General features: G+C 37.4%; 3 protein-coding genes across 3 annotated transcripts in view; 1 reads left to right on the plus strand and 2 right to left on the minus strand.

Annotated features, from left to right (window-relative positions):
- The window catches only part of LOC132190435 (Exostosin family protein), a 4677-nt gene extending 1363 nt beyond the window's left edge, over positions 1–3314 (plus strand). Inside the window, exons 3-4 of the mRNA XM_059605426.2 lie at positions 1107–1458; positions 2598–3314. Coding sequence (XP_059461409.1) covers positions 1107–1458; positions 2598–3266 — 1021 coding nt within the window. The 3' untranslated portion in view covers positions 3267–3314. The remainder of the gene's footprint in view (positions 1–1106; positions 1459–2597) is intronic.
- Positions 3315–5301: 1987 nt separating this feature from the next.
- LOC132190376 (ACT-like superfamily protein) lies at positions 5302–8947 on the minus strand. The gene is made up of 8 exons (XM_059605349.2): positions 8821–8947; positions 8179–8241; positions 8023–8074; positions 7819–7933; positions 7636–7703; positions 6715–7410; positions 5803–5907; positions 5302–5640 (listed from the first exon to the last, which is right to left on the minus strand). Exons 2-8 carry the CDS (start codon positions 8238–8240, stop codon positions 5305–5307), a joined length of 1434 nt encoding a protein of 477 aa, XP_059461332.2. The 5' UTR covers position 8241; positions 8821–8947; the 3' UTR covers positions 5302–5304.
- A 2920-nt stretch (positions 8948–11867) lies between these two features.
- LOC132189240 (TRAF-like family protein) lies at positions 11868–22490 on the minus strand. The gene is made up of 10 exons (XM_059603877.2): positions 20976–22490; positions 19911–20384; positions 19488–19789; positions 16770–17495; positions 16410–16688; positions 16063–16224; positions 15025–15963; positions 14715–14930; positions 13105–13365; positions 11868–12507 (listed from the first exon to the last, which is right to left on the minus strand). Exons 1-10 carry the CDS (start codon positions 22330–22332, stop codon positions 12163–12165), a joined length of 5061 nt encoding a protein of 1686 aa, XP_059459860.2. The 5' UTR covers positions 22333–22490; the 3' UTR covers positions 11868–12162.
- Between the last annotated feature and the right edge of the window lie 1072 nt (positions 22491–23562).

Here is a 23562-nt window from a genome sequence, read left to right on the forward strand (position 1 = left end):
AAGTCAGAAATTCCAGATTAAAACGCGTTAGGTTTTAAGTTTAGGGTTGAATTTTTAAGATTTTAATTATTATTTGAATATTTAATGGTTCAAATTTGTCATTTCAATAATTATATCTCAAGAGATTTTTGAGATTTTCTTAATTCGTTGCATCTCATCAGCTCCCATAGATTAAATATTAAGGTGATTAAATCTAAAAATTCTTAAGATCTTAAGAACAAACGCATTCCAAGTCAAACTCCAACTCAAACTCAAGATAGAATCCTAAGAACAAGGAGATTGATATAGATATAAACAAGTGTGATAAGATAGAATAGAATTAGTAGACTCAAATACTCAGTTGTAGAGTTTATCTTGTAAATCATATTTTTTAATATGATTTTGTAATTGAAAATATTTTTTAATACTCAGCTCAGCTGTACGTAGAGTTTGTAATTGATACAAACTCAAAGAATAGAAGTAGACTCAAATACTCAGCTGTAGAGTTTATCTTGTGCTATCATATTCTACTTGAAGCTACGTCTCAGTACTCTTTATTTTACTTATAATTTTACTTTCATTATTTCATTTAAAATATTCTTTTTTTATCGATTTTTACTACTATAGAAAAGAAGTGAAAATCAAGTTAGATTTAATGTTAATAGTAATAGTAACATGGTATAATTAAATGGGTTGGAGCCATCAAGGATATGTGAGCCCACCAATCAAATTGTTACCTGATCAGTTCTTATTGCTCAGTCACTTGGATATATCTCACTTTCAGAATAGTAAATCATAGCGCTCAAGCCCAATTGGAAACATCAAAGACATGTAATTAGCCCAACAATCAAACATTTATTTAACATATTAACCTACAGTTTCTCTTCATAACCAATATTGTCATTATCATGAATTCATCATTAATTAGAATTTGTAGAATCTTAATTAACTTGGATGTAATATTCACTGATTATTGATGTAAACAGTAATGATTAACTCCGACAACCTACAATAAGAGTGGCGTGGCGCCCAAATCACTCAATGCACATGCATCATGCATTATCATCATGTAGAAACATATTTATTATTTGTTCACCTCTGTCGTTCTCCAATCCCAAAACTTTCAGGAGCTATTTAGAGATGGAAAGAAGATTCAAGGTGTACGTGTACCCGGAAGGGGACCTACCCATCACCCACGATGGTCCATGCAAGGACATCTACAGCATCGAAGGGAGATTCATCCACGAGATGGAGCACGGTAATGGGAATTTCAGGACGAGGGATCCCCGCCGGGCTCACGTTTACTTCATGCCCTTCAGCGTGACGTGGATGGTGAAGTACCTCTACCAAAGTCTCTCTCACAATCACAACCCTCTACTGGAGTTTGTCTCTGATTATGTGAGAGTGGTTTCCATGAGGTACCCCTTCTGGAATAGAACTCGTGGGGCGGACCATTTCATGCTTTCCTGTCATGATTGGGTGAGTTTCCTAGCTACCTTCTTTAATTCCCTTTCCATTTTCTCACATCATTTTCTTGGTCTTTTAAGCGTGCATGCATCACTCTCAATGCGCACTCATAATTTTTACAACTGAAGTGGCCATCCACAGATTTTTGGTACAGAAGAAAAACTTGCCCCTTGACTGACCATACTATCTTTCGGATCATAATTTGAATAAAGAGAAATATTGCAATCCACTTGCAAATAATTTTTAGATTAATTCTTGATAAAAATAAATAAAAATTTAAGTGTTGATTGACATTAATTATTACATTAACATATATAGAATTACTTTTCAATAAAACAATACCAAAATATCTTGCGCAACACACATATTTTTTATTTCTTTTTTAAACTATATATATATATATATATATATATATATAATTTGTAGCAAAAATATAAACACTACTCAATTTTTTGAAAATCGAATAATGAAAGTTTTGCAACCAATGAAAATATAATAAAAAGAATTTCCGAGTAAATTTTGTGTTAGAATATTTGATCTTATTCTTAATATTATTCATATATATATATATATATATAATTTGTAGCAAAAATATAAACACTACTCAATTTTTTGAAAATCGAATAATGAAAGTTTTGCAACCAATGAAAATATAATAAAAAGAATTTCCGAGTAAATTTTGTGTTAGAATATTTGATCTTATTCTTAATATTATTCTACTTTATTATGTTTCTTTATATATTTTAAGGTTTAGTCTAGGATTTTTTGTCCAGTACTTTTTCTCTCTCTATAAATAGAAATCTATGTAATAGTTTAAAAAAACTCAACAAATATAAGAGACCGTGATTATATAAGAAGTAGTTAATACGTTTCTCTTCGCTAACGCTCTCTCTTTTCTTTCTCTTTCTTATTTTAGTATTATATATATATATATATATATATATATATATATATATACTAATCTAAAGGTAGTTAGTTAAGACGGTTATATCATGATTGCGATAAAAATGTGATTTTTTAGCATTATCTATTTGAACATGCCTTTTCAAGCTAACCATGCCAAATTATCCATTAATTAGTGAAAGCAAGAGGATGAACTACAGAAACTAATGGTCCGAATATTGATTGATTTACTTTTACAACAATTGCAGGGTCCCATTGCTTCGGGGGGCAATCCCTTCCTCTACAACACATCCATCCGAGTCCTTTGCAATGCCAACTCCTCCGAAGGCTTCAACCCTCAAAAAGACATTAGCCTCCCTGAAATTCACCTCTACAGCGGCAAAGTATCTCCCAAAATCGCTACTCCTCCACCGGACAATACCTCACGTCCTCACCTTGCCTTCTTCGCCGGCGGAGTCCACGGTCCAATCCGGCCAATCCTTCTCCACCATTGGAAAAACCGTGACAACGACCTCCGCGTCTACGAATACCTCCCGAAAGACCTAGACTACTACTCCTTGATGCTTCAGTCTAGGTTTTGTCTGTGCCCTAGCGGGCATGAAGTGGCCAGCCCCAGAATTGTGGAGGCCATTTACGCCGAATGTGTGCCGGTGATTTTATCAAAGAGTTATGTGTTGCCCTTCAGTGATGTGTTGCGGTGGGAGGCGTTTTCGATTACAGTGGATGTGTCGGAGATTCCAAGACTGAAGGAGGTGTTGAGTGCAGTTCCGGAGGCAAGGTATAGGAAGCTTAAGAAGGGTGTGAGGCTTGTGAGGAGGCATTTTGTGTTGAACAAGCCGGCTAAAAGATTTGATGTGTTTCATATGATTTTACACTCTATATGGCTTAGGAGATTAAATATAAAGCTTGATCAATAGATGTGTATATACACCTACTTGAAAGAAATCAAACAAATGTCTAATTATGTGGAGTGGGTTAATTAATTAGTTGAGGTTCAAACTAATCTCTTGGTTGACCCAATGCTTGGATGAGATTATTTATATCTGACTTAACAAATTTATTCTTTATTTTAGCTATAAGAAAACTAGCTTTTTTTATTAGGGGTGATCATGCAGTTGCGGTTAGCGCTTAATGGCTAAAACCGCTAACCGCAAATGCTTAAGCGGTTAGTACATTTTACTAACCACTTTCGCTAACCACCCGGTTAGCGGTTAACCGCATTTGGCACCGCTTTTTTGGGCTTTTTTCGGACTTTCTTTTTGGGTTGAATTTGAAAATTAGGCTTTTTTGGGGCTCTCTTTACATTTTTTTTTCCACTTTTTTTTTTTTTCCTTTCCAAGTTTTTTTTTTTTTTTTGTCTGTTGGTTGAATTTTTAGTTTTTGGCTTATTTTGCCCTTTTGGGCCTTTTATGTGCCTTTTTGGCATCAAAATATGCACTATTTAACAAGTATATAGGTTGCGATATACTACATTGGGCTTGCTCCAAAATGAGCTGATCATATAATAAATAAATAAAAAAGAACATAGTTATAAAAAAATCTGGATGATCAAATTCTTAACCCAAAGTAATACAAATATGAAAATCAAGGAAAACTAAGTTGTTAAAAAGCCTTAGAGTAGATATCCCGAACAAGGAACACAAAACTTATATATATATATATATATATATATATATATATATATATATATATATATATATATATATAAAGCGGTTAGCGGTTAATAAAAACCGCGTGAACACCCCTATTTTTATATTTTATACATGGAATTCTCTATTTTAGTTATCTACTTTCACTATTATAGTTAAATGTTCTTTCTCAAATATTTTGTTTTATTTTTTGTTGAAGGGAGAGAAAATATTAAAGATTAGAAAATGTTTTGTTTTTACATTTGGCGAGCACCGTAACAACTCACCAAATATTTCTTCAAATTACTAAGCTGTGGAAGGCAATTGAAATCTAACTAATTAACCAAAATAATATTTGGCTAGTTAAATGAAAATGCTCTCAGAATTTATCCTCATATAATTAGTCGTGCATAGAGAGTTTCTTTTCATCGTTAAAAAAATTAATAAATAATTTAAAAAAAAAAAAAAAAAAAAAAAAAAAAAAAAAGTGTTGAAAATTGGTGAGTAAGGTAACGGGACTGCAATTGAAGAAAAGAGAGCAAAATTGTGCGAATATCTTAATTAAGACGAAGCCCAGGCCACACGTCTGAATTTTAAGCCCTGCCCAGATCTGATCCTATTAGTCCTGCCAGTGGCCCAACACAAAGTGCTTGGGCCTTAAAAAGCTCGTTGAGCCTAAAAAAATTGCAGGCCCCTTCAATGATAAGAACAAATCTTAGAAGTTTTCTCGGTGCTCACGTACTCGTAGTCATGTTGGGAAAATTAATGGTTCTACCAAAAAAAAAAAAAAATTAAGAAGGTTCATTGTTATTTTTAAATTAAATGGATCCGACGTGGCCATATCTGTTTTAAATTAAACGAGTTTGGTTTGCTTTTAGTGAAAAAAGTATTGGAAATCCTCTTATAAAAAAAAAAAAAAAACAGTAGATGGAGATAGCCTCTAATCTTTCCTTAAATCCCAACGATCACGTGTCAATACAAATACATTAAAAAAAAAAAACAAAAAAACAAAATGATTGTATTTGAGAGAGAGAAATAATATTAAACGATATAATTAGATAATTAGATAAATTTATTGTAAAGTGCATTTGAAAAGGCTTTAGCTAATTAAGTCAAAATTAAAAGACTATGATTATATATAATTTCCTTTTATTTACAACTGGGAACAAATAATTCCATATGTATATATATATACAAACCCTTCTGTTAGAATCCATTTTAATTACTTACAAGGCTAATTAATTAAATAAAGTTTTAATTTAACATAAATATAATACAATAAGCTGATGATCATGATCATGAGTTAATTTTTTTTTTGTACATTTTGTTACTTGATAGTAACAAAGGTGTGAGAGAAGCGGTCGATCTGAGATTTGAACATGTCCCCCAAAGAGAAACCGGAAGAACGTTGAGGCAAGCTTTGGCCGTTGGTCTCGTTCCTCACTTGAAGCACAATCGGACCCATCTCTCTCTTCATCGACTCCACAAACTCCATGTCCACCTCTTTCCCTGAAATGTCTTTCACGTACAAAGCGTTCACCGCCTTCTCTCCCTGCGTCGCCACGTCTGCTCGGACAACCGTTAGACCGTTCTCTCGAAGAACCCGGGTTATGTCCGACAGCAACCCCACCCTGTTGTCTGCACATAGCTCTACCCGAACTCCCTGCCGTACATACGTAAAATATTGACAATATTATAAAAATATTCTATCACAAATGTGATAATATGGTAACGCCGCATATGAGAATATATAGATAATACTGTAAACGCGCGGTGGAAATAATGGTGGAATTGAAAGGGTGGTGCTGGTTTTGGAAGCGCTCACCTCACAAACCCGGCGCTCTATGGCGGCCTCTAAGCATTTTATTACTCGTTCCTTCTCGCTCTCTGTACTCAAGGCACGCCCATCTAGATGTCGGATAAAATACTCCTGCAATCAATAGTATTTACTTTAAGCAAAAAAAAAATATGAATTTAATTATTTAATTAATATTTTTAAATTTTAATAAATGAGATGTAACACGTAGAATATCAAATTGAAATAATAAAAAGTGAATTGATGGAGATCGACAAAGTTTAAATTTAGGATATTTGCCTTGATACCATATAAATTATCACTTATCACAAAAAGTTTAAGCCGATAAAAATTAGTAAATTTAATCATTTAATTAATATTTTACACCTCTTTTTTTTGGACAAATAGTAATTTATTATTGTATTGAAATAGGCTATTAGATTCATCAATTTTCCTCAGTTTAAGCTTTGATTGATAGCATCTTCGACCAAGGTTTTTATTTTAACTACTCAAAATATAATCTTTTTCATTTTAGCTACTAGTTTTTTACTACACACTCTAATTGAATATCTATTTTAACAATCTATTCTAATTAAATATTATTTTTCAGTATTATTCTATTATATTAAAAGGGAGAGAGGGATAAGAGGGGGAGAGGGAGAGAGAGGAGAGAGAAAGATGAGAGAATATAATAATAAAAAAAAAGTTTCAGTCTACTATAGCAAAATGGCTGAAAATATTTAGTTTAATTGAAAGATCTGCTGGAGAAGTGAAAATGCTGAAAAATGCTAAATATAACTATAAAATCTTTTTGAAAGAGCGGTTGGAGATGCTCTAATATATATAGTATGGTATATGAATTATCATAGCAAGGGATGATATTAATTGGTTTTAAATATTGCATGCAAATAATTGGGTACGTAGCTGATTGCATAAATATACCTGAAAGGCATAACCTCCACCTGAGCTTATAGAAGCATGGAAAATCACGTATTGCATGTCTGTAAGCGTGCAAACTGTATCAAACATGAGTCTTGGTCGATCCTTGCAGTCTATGCTCACTATCGAGTATCCCTTCTCGTCACAGCTCTCGATCATCACCACTGTTCTCCTCCATTCCTCATCACTTTCCTCCGATCCCGTCCGCGTCACAGCCGCCAATCTCGCGGGTCCCGATGGCCCGTCAAAGTCCCGAACCGAAAGCATGAGCTGATGCAACCGGCGTTCCACATTTGTCATGGTTCCTTGATCTTCTGAGCCTTGAAGAAAACCCGCAGTCTTAACTTCTTGTTGGTTGGCTTGATTCCCGCTAGTGCTCGGGGCAGTGGTGGCCCGGAGGACCATCGTAAGGTGTTCTTCGATGTCGGCGAGGCGGCCGGGGTCATCGATGGGAGTGTCGGTGGATTGATCTGAAATATAGGCAACACAAGCCAGGCGATCATTGTGACTCCATGCGTGAGCTTCCACAATGTTGCATTGGAGGTAAGCTAATGCCGCTGATATCTCAGAGAATAGACCCGGCCGGTCTATTCCGCTCATTTCGATGGCCGTGTACCCGTAGTGTTCAGGTCTGAAAACCTTATTTGCATATGTGTTTGCCTTGGCTGAGCTTGGGATTTCCCTTGTTGTACCTATTCCCTGCAAGAGGTTTTCATCAATTTCTCTTAATTGTCTTACTAATTGTGGATTGTCACATTAGTTTGTAAATAAATACTTGTATTAAAATAGTAGTATCCCTGGATTTTTCTATCAATATTAATTATGTAAAAATAAAATAAAAAATTATAGGAAAAGCTATATGTATAGCTCCAATCAACTACATGGTAAGATAATGAGGAGAAGGGAACAAATTAACTAAATTACCTGCTGGATATAGTTAATGAGTTTCTGGTCCGTAAGTTTGTTGCCATGCTCGTCTTTAACATGAAAAACTGCAAATTTCCATAGATTTTGATTATCAAGGATTTTGAATTTGACTATCAAAATTCAAAGGATGAGATGAGAGGTTCATAAAATTAATGGTGGGATTAGAACGTACACACGTACCATCCATGAACCACCCAGCATCAGATGAAATATAGCTCTTTGAGATCGTAAGGTTGAGGTCTGTCAACACCTGCACCACTTCCAGGAGAAGCCCCTGCTTGTTCACGCTATCAACCTACACCCGCATCCATCCAAATATATATATCACGCAAATTAATTAAAGCAATTTTTACTTTTTTTCTTTGAAAGTAGTCACGTACGTACCTTTACTACTGTGCAATCTTCCATGCTTTCATTGTCAATGCAAACTCTGCAGCTGCAAGGCAAAACATGCAAGAAGTAAGGCTAGCTGTACATCAAACAGCTGGGAAATTATCTCTATTTAGTGATCAAGGGCTAAAATCAATTATAATTACTTACGTAGGACCATTTATCCTCTCCAGGTGGTTATCAAAGTCGGGATCAAAGTAAGGGCTGCTCATGCTGCACTCACATATATCGAGAAGCACATTATCAGAACTTTTACATATATAGCTCATCCCACGGTTTTGCACATATTGTAAGGAATGGTCAATTTTTTTTTTTTTTTTTTTTGTTGGGTAATAGAATAATAGCCAATTATTATAAGTAAGGCCTTAAATTATACCTAAAATGCAGGAGAATGATTGGAGCAGTCTATCTTGCTATAAAGAATTCTTTGTTCGAACCATATTCCTGCTTCTAAATATTTTCTTTACAATTAATGCATGCAAGAACTACAGAATATTGTTGCTTTCTCAAGTCTCAATTGCAATGAACATGTTGAAATAATAAAGATATGGAAATAAGAATGGAAGCAATATATATAGAAAATAAACACGAAGAACTTTACGGGTTTCCCTGTAGTTTAACAGAACATATATACATACAAAGCCATTATTTGATGTATAGAACTATAGGATCCTTGCATGCAATATAAGGCATCTGTGATATTATTTTTCATGCATGTTTCAAGCCAAATAAGGAGGAGGAGAAGAAGGTAGCTAGAGAGAGATGCAAGATATCAGATGGCCGGTGGCTTACACTGGAAAAGTATAAGTTGGGCAAGCTCAGCAGCTGATATATATATAACGGCCAACGTCTCAGCAATTCCCAAACAATGCCAAAGAGAGAGAGAAGAATCAGGTTATCAACAATTTTTGTCACAGAGAGAGAGAGAGAGAGAGGGAGAGAGAGTTGTATCACTATTTTGGAGCTCGTGAATGGGAGTAGCTATGAAGAGTTTCCTTAAATAGAAGGGGAAATTTTTTATGGAAGAGATTGATTCGAGAAGAAGCAAGAGAATTGAAGGGTGCGTGAAAGAGACACGTATATAGAGAAGTCAAATGAGAATTATCTGGCCACGTTTATAGTGATTTATTCTTCTCTTCTTACCCATCCCTCTCATTTCCCACCATTTTCCCTATCTTCTTGCTCTCTTAATTAATGGATGGAACTCTGCAAAAATAATAATAATAATAAGTGATCGTTAATTAACCAACCCCTCTCTCTCTCACACACACACATGATATAGGCAGCTTCATAGTAATGCACGTGCCAAACATGCCTCTGTAATAGTAATATCAGGGCCGACCAGGAGTTAATTTGTACAATTTTTTATATGAATTCAACATAAAATTAACGTATTAAATTTGAGAGTTAGACTCATTTAAGTAAATGGGTTAGGCTAAAATTGATCTACATATTATCTCGACATGACCTAAACTTGTCATCCTAATTTAGAGTACCAAAATTGAATAGAAGTTTCTTTGATATATTTTGCATGATTTAAAAGAGTCAATGAATGCTTTATCCAAAACAAAGAATTGTGGACGTATATGCAAGCAATCTCCGCCGCTAGCTTGGCAAATAATTTGATTATATGATATATGATTAGGTGATGATACTTATCCTTTGAATAGACCATATAAATTATGAGACAAGAAATTGAAAGAGATAATAAGAAAGCTGAGTCCAGCTGCTTACTGCTTACCTAAGCATGTCGTGCGTCATTTTGGTTCCGCGTCTAAGGGAACTATTATTTATGAAGACTTTTTGGCATTTCCTGCAGATTTTACGCAGAACCCACAATTGTTAAAGTCAAGGTTGTCTTTTTCCTGATCATTTCGGGCATTTTTTTGTCTGCATATATTTCGTGGCGGCCAGCTCTTATACAATGGAGCACATCAATCTGTGTTTTAACTTGCGTCATGCACAAATGAAATTAAAATTTAAAAATATTTTCAAATTTTTTATTCCAATTAGAGACAAAAAGAAATAATAATTAAAATTTCAAAAATCAGATAAGGATATAAAGAGAATTGTACATTATCATAGATTAATCAATTATCTCTTAAACAAATCAGATAATTTCAAACATGTAGTTGTGAAGTTGATATTTGCTTGCTAAAGCCTAAAGCTGTATACACACCACTCCTCTCCGGTACGGGTTTAACACACAGCGCTTTGAAATTTCAGAAATGGGATTATTACGTTACGTGACCCATTGAGACATTGAACTTTCTTGGTTTGAGATGACAAGTTGTACAAAATAAAGAAATTAAAGAAGTTGTTAAATGATAAACGCAGTTGTGAATTTTGCTGAGAAATTTCGATCTACGTACTTTTGTCTTTCCCCTTTAATTTGTATCTGAGATTTCCTACTCAATTTCCTATTCTACCACATGCGTAGCATCAGAATGTCAACCTTATGAATTAGCTTCACAAAATATTCATGCACCGTATATATCCTCAACGAATACTACTCATAAAAGGGACCAGATTCATTTCACGGTCATAATTTTATTTTGTTGCATTTAAAGATATATAAAATATTGTGTCGTTTAAAAATTTTAAACAATTCAACAGTATATACACTATTAAATATGTAAAAAAAAAAAAAATTAAAGAATTCAATAGTATATACTCTATTAAACAATATAAAGTAATGATATATACTACACGTCATTCCATCCATCCAAATCTTATTGGGTCGTTAATGTGTCAGTGCTATTTATCATCCACCCAAGTAAATGTACTTCGGATTCATTCTTAAAGACACGTGTTTTTTTGTGTGTGTGTGTGTGGGTGTTTGTTTTTGCCAATAAAACACGTTATTATTATTTTTAAATTACAACGTGTTAGTTTGGTTTTATATCCTGTCATGATACGGTAGTCATGAGAAGGTCAATTTCAAACATAACGTGATTCGATTTGATATGTCCAAGGGTTATCGGATGGTAATCGTTATCCGGTGTGAGTCATAACGCAACACGCGGTGGATTCCTGTTTACAGGATTGAGGACCCACGAAATTTATAGTGCACTCATCTTCTTCAAATCCTTGCCCAGTTGGCCATCAAATTTCGATTCCAGCCTCTGGGAACTAAATTTGCTCAAACGTTTCCAAAATTTAGACCAATTCTTATCGAAGCAGAAACTATTAATTTCGCTACTTGCAGAAGAAGCCAGGCTTGCCAGCTGTACACGGCTAACCCCGCTCTGACCTGGTGGGGGCGTGCTGATCAAGCCCAAGCCAAGAGACTGGTCCATCAAGATCAATCCGAAAAGAGAAGAGGCTGGCTATATCTACGGCAATGGCAAGTGCCGCAATTAACACAAACGTTGTGGGGGATTTTGGGGACAAGAGATAGGGGAAGAAAACGGTACTTGGCCCAAATATTTCCCCAATTGTGTCGCCACTCGGCCCAATATGCAATCCTGATGCAGACACTGAACCAACAAAAGGACAAAAGAACTGTCAGGAATGTGTTTATTTTTTTTGTCTTTCATGTCCCACCAACCCAACCACACCAAAAAGGAACCAAACAAGCCAAGGATATGCCAACTGAAAATACCTTGTACCTGTAAGATTTTACCTCTTCCTTAATTAAATCAAAAAATCATCTTTCGTAAAAGATTTACCTCTTAATTAAATGAAAGAATATGCCTGCATCCCCAACAATTACGAAATTGGTTCAAGATGTAGGGAAGACAACTTGAGGAATGAGTGAAAAAAAAAAAAAAAAAAAAAAAAAAAAAAAAAAAAAAAATTATTTCTAGAAAAAAGATGTAAATGAAACAAAATAAACAAAACTTTTTCAGAAGGCCTATGATTAAATTTTAAGAGGAAGGTGCCAATGATTATGGCATGTGGAACTGTTAGTTCTATTGGACTCACTTCCTAACTTCAATTCTAAAACCAACCCCCCACCCCCATTCCTCCCCCCTCCCTCTTTTCCACGTGTTCCAACAGTTCTACCAGCCACAATGCCCAAAAAATAACTCTCAGAGAAAAATAACATCCTTTCATATTGAGACGTCACCCAGCTCTACTGAATTGAGTGAACATTTTCTATATTGGCAAAAAGGACTGCGGCCCGAGAATTCAAGTGTGGTTGAACCAGGGTCCAACCGCACCGTTCACATGCCCATTGTTGTGGATACCACCCCCGTTTGGTATGAGTGTAGGAGGCAATCCGACCGCCATTGGAGGCGGTGCAGCAGGGTATAACCCATGATTGTGTGGAAGGTTGTGGGGGCTCACAAGAGGACTACCAGCTGGAGCCCCTTTCCTCTGTTGAAGGGAATGGATCTGCCTCAGCCCTTCTTCATGAATTCGTGACAATGTATCCAACTCCTTCATTGATAAAGCTTCCAAACCGGCACCATAAAGAGGAGCATGTCGCGACATTTCTTCCTGGAGTGAAGCCTCGAGAGTGTGAATATATTGCTGCAAAAGAAAGGCCATTTAATTATTCTTAAGTCATAAATAAAACATGAGAGATGAAAGACATTGAAGTTCACAAAATTTCATAATATGCTTTTTTAAAAAAATTATTATTATAATACTAACTCAAAGCAGAATCAGAGTCAAGTTCAACACATCCTAAGCCAAAGAGCTTCAAAAAGAAACGTAATTAAGCATAGTCTCACACTGACCCATGGTGCTCCTCTTTTACTCCACATAATTATTACTACACAATAGGTCCAGCCAAAGAAATGTTAAATTCATCCGCTTAAATCTTATTTCATATTATTCGAGTTACCCAATAAGTCCTACAAATTCAATATTGAGTTCATCCATCGAACAGGTTAGATCATCTACCATAACTTACATAGCAAATTAGATAGTTGATCGAATTCAAGGTATGCTGCCATTACTTTGATTTTACAAGACATCAAAGCAGTAGTTAGTTTGATTGAGGAAGCACCATAACTAAGCAGCTTGAACTCAAAACAAACCAAGTGATAAAAGAACAGTATGATGATGACCATGATGAATATGTAAAGGAGGGTGAAAGCAGAAAAGCTATTTTAGAGCAAAAACCTGGCACGCTTGCAATTTAGATTCCATCCCATCAATATATGCTTCACACCGAGCAACCTGCTCTTCCTTCTCCCGCTTCTCTCCTTCAGTTTGCCCCACTGTTTGTGTTAATCGCCGAATTTCATCCTCAAGTGACTGTCGGATTTCCTCACGAGTCACATTCTCTGTGGCGTACCGTTTCAGTTCCTCGTCAAATCTTTTCCGTGCAGCTTCTGCACCCTTCAACCTTTCAGCAAGAGCATTTTTCTCCTTCATTACTTTCTGTCACATGCAAAGTGCAGTAAGAAAAAGGCAAAAGCAAATAAAACAAGTGCCCTCCCCATTTTTTCACTCCTGCACTGCAGTAGGTGAAGGCCCGACCCAGAAACAATAAATCAACCAACTTACCAAGTAACGGTTTTGTAAATTCAGTATAAAATAGCAGTTTCATTGGACTTGATATTTTAATCGATTACAGATTTCATAAGACATATTAATCCAATCAAGTTTTTTTAAAATGCAATGCTTCCAAAAGAAAGGACCCCTTTGTTGAGATAAACACCTATGTTTTACGAAGTTGTCAAAGTCTAGAATTAGGGAGCATGCTGACAAAAAAAACTGGAGGAAATAACAAGACCTCAAAATCGCACTTGACTACCGAGTATTCTGATGCTAGAACTGTACAGAAATTGGGTTGCTCAAGCAACCACCTAGATTGCAAATGAAAGAAAGAGAAGATAGCCATACGAGATGAAAACTACTTAAAGACTGGATATTGTACACGGTCAAAGAAGCCAACAATAGGCTCAAAACCTTAGAGAAGAAAAAGCAAGAGGTGGGAGAAACAATAGAAGCAGTGGAGTGATGCAAGCAATGAATTCACAACATAGTATTTTAACTATAAGACTTGACGTGATAGTGTTTTCTACTCAAATTCAATACAAGAGTAACTAGTTGAAAGCCAGAATGAAGGAATCTGGCAACAATTTCGACCTAGACATCTACCATTTTTTAATTTCCCCCAAATAAATACTGAGAAAAGTCCCATATGGCAGGATCATAGCAAAGTTCCGGAAACAGGAGCTAATTATAAAGCCTTAAAAAGGAAATCGTTGAACGTTCACTGACAATCTTTTATACAGGTAATAAATAAATATTTGTTTCCAAGATCCAAGTTCCAGTCAGATAAGATTAAGCAAAATTTTAGCAAACTAAGATCCTAAGCATTTAAAAAATTTAAAAATAAATGTGATAATTCGAAAAAAAGATACAATCAGCATAAGCACAATATATGTGCCATCAGAATCAAAGCACCAAGAACTTTCAAATATTAGACTCCCTACAACGCATCAATATATACCAGTCACGGTACAAATCTATACAGACAGATAGGTAAATTATGAGGAATACTCTCCCAAAGCAAGCATGTCAGGGATGATGAAAATGCAGCCAATGGTCATACAAGATGCAGATTTTGTTATATAACACTTATCAAAGTTCAATCCAAAAAATAACTAAAAATTTATGATGAGTCATACCAGAAAGATAATTAACTTTTTATTTTGCTGAAAGTAACCAGAGCATAATTAAACGAAGGGAGCTAAGTGACCAAAAGTAAGGTAATCTGATACCTTCAATTCATCACGTTTACGGGACTTCAATTGGGAAAGTTGTGTCTCTGCATCATGAAGACGATCCTGAAGAACTTTCTTCTCAGCAGTGAGCTTTGTAATTCCCTCATCCCGCTCTGAGCGAAGCCACTCAAGCTGACTCTCAACTTCTTGTATTTGCTCAGAGAGCTCCTTCTTTTCCCGAGCCAAACGATCCATCTCTGCCCTCATTTCAGACTGCCATTTCATGAAAGGCTTCAGTTCACATATTCTCCAAATATACTAGCAAGATGTGAAAGCCCAAATATCATTCAATTAAGACATCAAATACCTTGAGATGATTGTTGTTGGCCTCGGATTCACTCAGCTTTTGAGATAGGACTGCTTTTTCTCTAACCATATTGGAAATTTCAGTTTTTCTTTCTTCACGCATCCGAAGAATTTCATCTTCACTAGCACATAGCTGGTGCCAAAGAGCAGCTCGATCAACATTTGCAAGTTCAGCAACCTCCCGCATCATGCTTAGAATTGGTCTGACAATTTCTTGCTCCTCAAAAACCAAGGTAACCAATATGTCCAAATCTAAATCTACTTCACGACTATTATCTGTAGTGCTGATGGCACGGTCAACAAGTCTCTTTAGCATCCTTCCTCGGTGAGACTCATCAGCATACCATTTAAACAATATTGTGTACAGGATCTTCACAAATTCCTTCACACAAGGGTCTCTAGAGAGGGCCAATGTTTCAGCAAGATCAAGAACTGAAGTAAAATCATCTCGTTGGATTGTCAGCTGCTCATTGGGCTCTCCCTCTACTACAGTGTCTGTATGCTGATAGTTTTCAGCAACAAAACTGGCATTAAGATTCAATCTTTGAGCAAGGCGCCTTTCCAAGACCATGGCCACTGACTGAGCCAGAATGGCACCTCGAGCCACAGCTCTCTCAAATGTTTGAGATGCTTCAACAGCAAGGCAAGGTATAGATAACATTTCGATCAGGATATAAATGTCAGAAAAATGATGACCAGCACGGAAAGCCTGCTCATCCACCAGATGCAGCCCTTCAAAAGTAGGCCCATATTCACCAAATAAGAAAAGCCCACAACGCATTGTTGGGCAATTTTCACCAAAATCATCATCACAATCAATATCTCTAAGTATGGTCTCTGCAACATCTCCCCAACTATTTACAGTTTTACTTAAAAAATTAAGGACGCAAGGAGACACCTCAACACCCAAACTTTTTAGCCTAACACGAACAGACCTGACCTACAATAAAGAAAAAAGAAAGTTACTATGTATAAAGAAAAGCACATCAAAAAATAGAATAAGAACGCGAGAAAGGAACCCAATCAATTTTATGCATACCGCTTCAGGAAGATGTTGGCACTGGGATGCAGCTTTGAATATAAAATCTATAGTCGCGACAAGAGGTTGATCATTTGAGCCTGTCAAAAGCTCAAAAGATTGAAATAAAACATGTTCCCATGCTTCACTCCCACACTCCAGTTGACTAATAGCACCAAAAACCTAGGAAAATATATATCATAATTAGGCAAAGAAAGATATAGCAATAGACTACATTCAGAAATTGAGAGTTATATATTCCAAAGAAGGTTTTGTTTTCCTAAAGTATAGCCCTACAAGCACATGCTAACAAGCCCAGCAGGTCAGTAAGAAAAAGAATCATAGGGCCTCTGCAGAGACTATCTTACAGGTATCCTCAATGCAGGTTCTGCATCTGGCTTTTGAAGTCGTTCAAGAAGCACACCAGCAGCCAGCGGATGTTCAGACTGATCAACCAATTTGGGTACCAGAGAAACTAGGTCTGCCTGCAAATGCTTAGGAGCTTTATCCAACACAAGAGAAATCTTTTGAGCAGACTGTGGCCGTCGTCTTGGTTCCGGACAGCCCTGTGGAACAGCTCCATCTAGGGCTCTCAGCGAGTTAACAATCAATCCTAAGAGCTCCTCAGATTGCTCCGGCCACTTCGTCTGAAAATTCAATTCGTTCAAGTAGTTAATATCAACTATTAAGCAAAGCAGCTCATCCACTTTTGAAATGTAAAAGTGTACCTTTGAGCGAAGGGGCACATGTTCTGAATCCCCAGCAGATGTTTCTGGTGGACAAATGGGTTGTCCAGGAAGAGCTTTTTCTAGTATAGCTGGCCCATTCATGTCAGAGCTTTGTACAGCAGCTGCACTGCCACCTTCATCGACACCAGAATCCAATCTCTCATATACAGTAGGAAATTGCACAGATTCTGTTGCTCCATTCTCCCTATCAGATTCCAGTGGAGTAGCACTTCCACTGCCATTGGGAGAAGGTTTTGAGTTTGCATCAGAAGAATCACCATTAGAACTCCCTTCCGAAGGCTGGCAACACTCAACCATAATATCCAAAAGTAAATCAATGATTGCCTGCTGCAAAACTTTGACTCCCATCAGCAAGTTCATCAAACTGGGGGAAGATTCATCGGACTTCGGGGCCTTCTTTCCATCATTACCACCAGAGAGCTTGGTTGGAAGAAGTAAGCGCTTTACTTTAGCAGGGTCATCAAGGTAAACCCGAAGTCCAGTAAGAAAACCAGCAATCGCACCAGCATCCATTAGAAGCTTTTCTCGTAGGGTGACCTGCGGCTGTGAAGGATTATCTCCATATGTGAGGTGAAAACCAGCTCTAGAGAGAAGGTTTCTAAATATATCTTCTTCATCTCCACTTATTCCTTCACTGTCTTCAGAATCAATGAGCTCATCAGGATCAGTTGTCAAAGCATCCTGATCATCCTCCGAAGCAAAAACCTGAGAGAAAAGTTAGGCCACATACACATAGTTACAACCACCACACAAAGGAGAGAAAAAATCAGTAGGTCAATAAATTTGTAAAAATAACAGTATATGTAAATATACACCCCAAAAACTTTAAGCTAAAAGATCTTTGGAGATTGTAAATTTGTGAGAGAATTTTAATCGTGTTATATCAGCCAGATGCTAGCCCCAGATGTAGACAAGGCTAGAGATTTCAGTTGTAGCTTATCCTACACAATTTTTTTAGAAAGTTCCAAGTAAAACCATGGACGCATATAAAGATTGAAAATGAAGCAGATGCATCTAAAACCATGGACACATAAAGATTCAAAATGAAGCAGATGCATCTAACCAAGCATGTATAATCTGCGAAAGAATCTAGACAAAGAAGAAAGATTTTGTTCAACATTTGATACCCATTAATATTGCTTCCTTTAGGAAAAAAAAAATAGATATTTAAGTCAACAACTAGAAATTCAGAAAGTGAGTTCGATTCAACAGTACAGGCTTATAGCTAGAAACTAATTTAACTAAGATAACAGGCACATGTTGACGCAGACAACGAGAAGCCCACAAAGCCAAAACTTCAAAGACCAAAAGAGTTTAGATGTATGATCTTTATGGAGTTGTTGGCACATAGTTATGTATTATTTAGTTAATTGCTGATTTATGCTTTCCCCAGATATAGTAGTCAAGGGTGTATTTTATTTCAGGAGTTTCTTGGCAAGTGCATTAGTTGTGCCCTCAGATTTGATGTTGATAAGGAAGTTTATAAGTCCTTATCTGTCATTCTTAGTAAGCTCCCTACTAGTTTTGTAACTCCCCCGGCCCGCGAAGGCTAGGTTTGTTAACTACTGAAGCCCTAGAGGCGCAAAGGTCATAATATAGAACACACAGAGCATATCAATATTTTCTCACGCATATTGTCTTATAGTTAGACATGCTCTGTGTGTTCTATATCGTGAATTTTGCACCTCTGAGGCTTCAGTAGTTAACAAACCTAGCCTTCGCGGGCCAGGGGTGTTACAAGTTTACTATCACACCTTAATTTCTTTCCTTCTTTAGTTTAGAAAGTTCTAAACCTATTTGGGAAAGGTGTTCCAACAGAACATAAAGAAACTTTCTAATATGTGTATTACTCGTAATCAATGCAAAAATTCCCAGCAACAGTCTTCTTTTCTTAGATTTTTAAGTCTAAAATGAAGACCTGATATGCAGTCTCCAGGAAACCAAATCTGGAACTTGTGGGATTAAACCTATAAACCACTTCACAATTATTCCCAAATTCCTAACCCGACTTGGCCAAAACATTCCTAAACCTCTTTCACATCAAGCCAAAATCAAATAATCCTATATAGTGCTGGATCCAAATATCCTGCACCAAGGTATTGAGCAATCTGTCCTGCATCAGGCATTTAAAGTAAGAAAAAAGATATCAAATTGTCTCCACCAATTGGATCAGCAATGTAATAGGTTTCCTCAAAAATTAAGGTAGTAGGTGGGATGAGGAAAGGAGTTAAAAAGCTTAAAAGCTATTAAATTGGCATTTTAAGGGCAGTATGAGGAACAATCAACTATAAACTACTACAAATATTATTGGTACTAACGCCAACTATAAATTTGATGTTTTTTTTGAAGTATACAAGAGAGAGACGCCCACATAGGGAGAGCCAACCATAAATTTCATGTAAACAAAAATAATGTAGCCTATTTTGTTAAGCAACCTGGTTTCACAACTTGTAATCTGGAGCCTCTTTGTTTAAATTACAATATAATTCTACCTTAAAAAGAGTACCACAAACATCCATTTTAAGTCTATATTCAAGATTGGGCTAGCCTTTAACAATAGAGAAATTATATAACCATCTAAAACGCCAACTAACATATATACGGGAAAAAGCTCTACTCACTAGAAACACATAAACAGAATTTCTTTGTAATAACTTCCATGTAACATATAGATGGAACAGACCCACAAATACTAACCTCTAGATCTGAAAACTCAAACCAAGGGCAGCAATCTAATATTTCACAAACAAAAACAACTGTGTCACGCAAAAGAAACCCCGCATCCACTTCCAACATATCCGAAACCTTCATAAATTGTAAGACGGAATTATTCCATGTCTTTGTACAAATAGAAGACTCCTTCCACACAGTCTTGGCTGGGTTCTTTTGATTCACCACAGCCATCCTGTATCTAACCCAAAAGTTTTTATCCGGATCGCTACCAACTGACTGATCACTCTCCAAATATATACAAATGGTTTCAAAGGACTCGTACACACCTGTGTCGTGAAAAAGAAAACGTTAAAAAAAAACATAAAAAGAATAAAAAAGTCAATCAAATTAAAAATGCAATGAATGCAACTACCTTTCTCGTAGAAAAAAGGAAAGAAGGATACCTACCAATCCGAAGCTCGCATCCACCAGCTTGAAAAAATTTGCTAAAGATTTTACGAGTCTCCATTATTTCCTTAAAGGACAGGAAGTTCTCCACCTTCCATGTAAATGAACATCTTTTCCCAACTTTGTCTGGCTGTGAACCAGCATTGTTAGACTCAGTTTCCTGGTCAGAAAAGTCCTGCATTATTGATGTCTCTTTTAATATAAGAACCTCCGCAGAGAATACAACTGTGTCCTGAACAAGAAACCCAGAATCTTGATCAAATAGACTAGTGAGTGTCACAAATTCACGCCAACCCCAGTCCTTTGCAGCTTTGGAGTAGCGGTTCTGAGATTCCTTCGTGACAGACTTCTCTTCCATCCTCTGGTTCACAACGGACAACCGGTGACTGACAAAACAACTCCAATCACTGGAAGTATTTCGTGAATCAGTAACTTCAAGAAACACGGAAAGATGGCACGGCGGCTGAGACTGCCCTGATACCACCAAGAATATGGGAAATTTTCATCAGTTCTCTTCTAAGCACAACTTATGCAATTGTCAGTCCAGCTCAAATCATCTCAAGTGCAAGGGCCATAAAATACATTATGAGCCACAATGTGTTGTGGCTAAAAACTGCCCACCTACGACCAAGCACAGTAGAGCAAATAAAATAAAACAACTTAAGTTCACTTCGCTACAAAGAGGCTGAAGCAACCAAGTCCAAACAAATTCAGGTTTAGAGTACAAATGGATTTGCATAACTGCGTGGTGGCTTACACTGCAAAGAGCTTCAGGCATAAGGGATATTGCTATCAGACCACCATGCTAAGTAACCATCAGCATTAGCTCGAATAAGCTCAAGGGAAATGATTGTAGTAAAGATACTAGTGGTCCTGATTACCGCAATTATCCATAGAAGATGGACAAGTCACACTGTTTTATAGTTACCCATAAAGACTACAATTGAATTCACTGAAAACAAAGACTTAGGAATAGTTATAACAAATAAAGTATTAACATGTAAACCAATTAAGTTTCAAATAATAGACAACATGGGATTTTCCACAGCAATAACCATAGCATACCTCGTGGATAAACAATGAGACGGCAATCCCTATTCCCAATCTGAAACCTCCTGCTCTTGATGCAAAGCCCCGTAATCTTCCTCTTCTTCAAAAGATCCTTCAACCTCGTGAAATTCTCGATCTTCCAAGTAAACTTACCCAAATGCCCATCCAACTTCCTCGCCCCACTCCCACTCCTCCCTCCAACCAATCCCCCACTCTTGGAAAAGCTACTAAACTCCTTGATCACATGAAAGGACGTGCTAAACACCGCGGTATCTTCCACCAGAAACCCCGAATCCGGCCCTATAAAATCCAACATCTTCATATAATCATTCCAACCCAAACTGGTATTGTCCCCGCTCTTATTATCTGCCGCAAACCTCCCATATGAATCCCTATGCATGTGATTTGAACCCGGCTTTTGATTCAACACCGACATTCGGAACAAACACCAACAACTCCTATCGGACAACACAACCGTCTTCTCCGTGTCCTTACTCTCCAAACACATGGATAAATACTCTATCCCGTTCACCGAGCTCTGGTACACGCTAATCCTAAGATTGCACTCTCCGGCCGGGAACACCGGGCTCATTATCTTCTGCGTCTTAATCATTTCCTTAAACAAACTGAAATTATGCACTTTCCAGGTGAACTTACCACTCAGGACGTCCGACACCGGGCCGGCGCCAACCGAGGACGAAATCGTGGACGAGGCCGACGAGGACTGAACCTCATTGTTGTCGCGGGTGAAACTAATGGACTCGTTGAGGATCAGAATATCGGCGGTGATCAACACGGCGTCGTTGCCGGAGATAAAACCCAATTTGGAATCGAAAACGGTTGAGGAGGGAGTGAAATCACACCAGCCGTGGGATTTCTTCTTGCTGGAGAAGCGGTGCCAGGAGTCGCGGTGGATGGTCTTGGAATCGTCGAGAAGGTTGACGATGGCGAGGCGGTAGCTGGCGAAGCAGTCCCATTTGGACGAGGATGTGCCGCGAGGGTCCATGATTTGGAGGTAGACGGAGATGTAGCCGGGCAGAGCCTGTGAGTCGCCTTTGGGGTAAACGAGGAGGCGGCAATCGTAGCCGCCCACCTCGAAGTACTTGCTCCATAGAGCCCTAGCCTTGACTCTGGGGAAATTCTGGACCGTCCACTTGCACACGGCGGAGAACTCGCCGCGCCGCTCCACCGTCACGCTCTCCTGTGCCCCTCCCCCGCCGTCCCTGGAACCCACCGCCGGGTCCTCCGCCGCCGCCGCCGTCGATGTCGATGAAGCCTTGTCCGACGATGGCGAGGCGGACGGCTGCGATTGGTCGGATGGGGCGGGTGCAGAGGATGAAGATGAGACTGCCTCAGGTGAACTCTGCTTCATTTCTTTCGACTTTTGTGTGGTTTTCTCTCTCTAGGTCCGGGTTGTTTCCTTTGATCAATTTTTATTGGGAGAAAGAAAGAAAGAGGGAGAGGAAAAGGGTGATATGTGGTGAGAGGGTAAGAAGATGGAACCTTGGACATGAAGGGCATTCGCAACCCCCCAAAAAAACCACAAAAACAAAAAGGAAGGCGCAGCTTTACGTATCTTCCCCAAACTTTTGCATAAATTACATTTCATCCTTCAAATTATCATTTCATTCCCAAAACAAATAAAAATACCATCAAGCTATCTATAATTAAACTCTCTAAGTCTCATTCCCATTTCTAAACTTTAGTCAAATCTATAAGCTTTATACCATCAAGCTTTATATCATTAGAGCACATCTCAATCTCTAAAGTCTAAACTTTAGTCAAAAAATAAAAATTTTTATTTTATTTTAACTATTCACTTTTCAAAAATATCGTAGTTATGTATTTTAGCTAACCAAAAAGCATTGTTCTCTAGTTGCTATTTTTTCAATACAAACCCTAACATATTTTTTATTCCATTTTCTATTTCCTTTACATATAATTTTTTATTTTTTTCTTAAACCACCTTTCAACCACTTGTTTTGATGCTAAACTCCGCCCACAACTTCCTTACACATCAGAGCAGCCATCCTCTCAGCCAAGTTTAGAATGTCCCACAACTGTTAAAAACAAAACAAAATTGAAAAGTATGACTTGTTTATAGTCGTTAGAGAGGCAAAATGTCCAATTGTGGTCGATGAGGAACACATGGGAATGCTTGGGCATGGGGTTTGAGGTGAGGACGAGCCACCTCTAAAGGTCATTTTTGCAAATTTTGATTCGGAAGTGGGCCATGTTGTTGAATGTGTAACTGGTTTCTATTTTCAACAAACGGATTGGCTCAAATAGTAAGGATCTTGGTCTTGTTGACATCTCAATCAGGTCTAAGGTTCAAATCTCCCCAGGTGCTAATAATTCATTTGGGCCACGCCCCGCCGACAAAGCCAACTTCTTACATGATTCGTGTGGAGTGAGGGTTTTGCACGGGTACAAAGTTTGCCTAATAGAGATGGGCACACAAAGTTGCCCTACCTTGAAAGGGTTCCTTGTCATCAAAAGTGGGCTGAACTTCTAAAAGAGCTACAAGTGTAGTGACTGAGAGAGTCCTAGCATTGCAAATAACAACTCGTGTACTTTCACAAAGTCCTCGTAGGTTTACACT

The sequence above is a fragment of the Corylus avellana genome, chromosome 9 (assembly GCF_965113065.1).
Source record: "Corylus avellana chromosome 9, dhCorAvel1.hap1.2, whole genome shotgun sequence".
Lineage (NCBI taxonomy): Eukaryota > Viridiplantae > Streptophyta > Magnoliopsida > Fagales > Betulaceae > Corylus > Corylus avellana.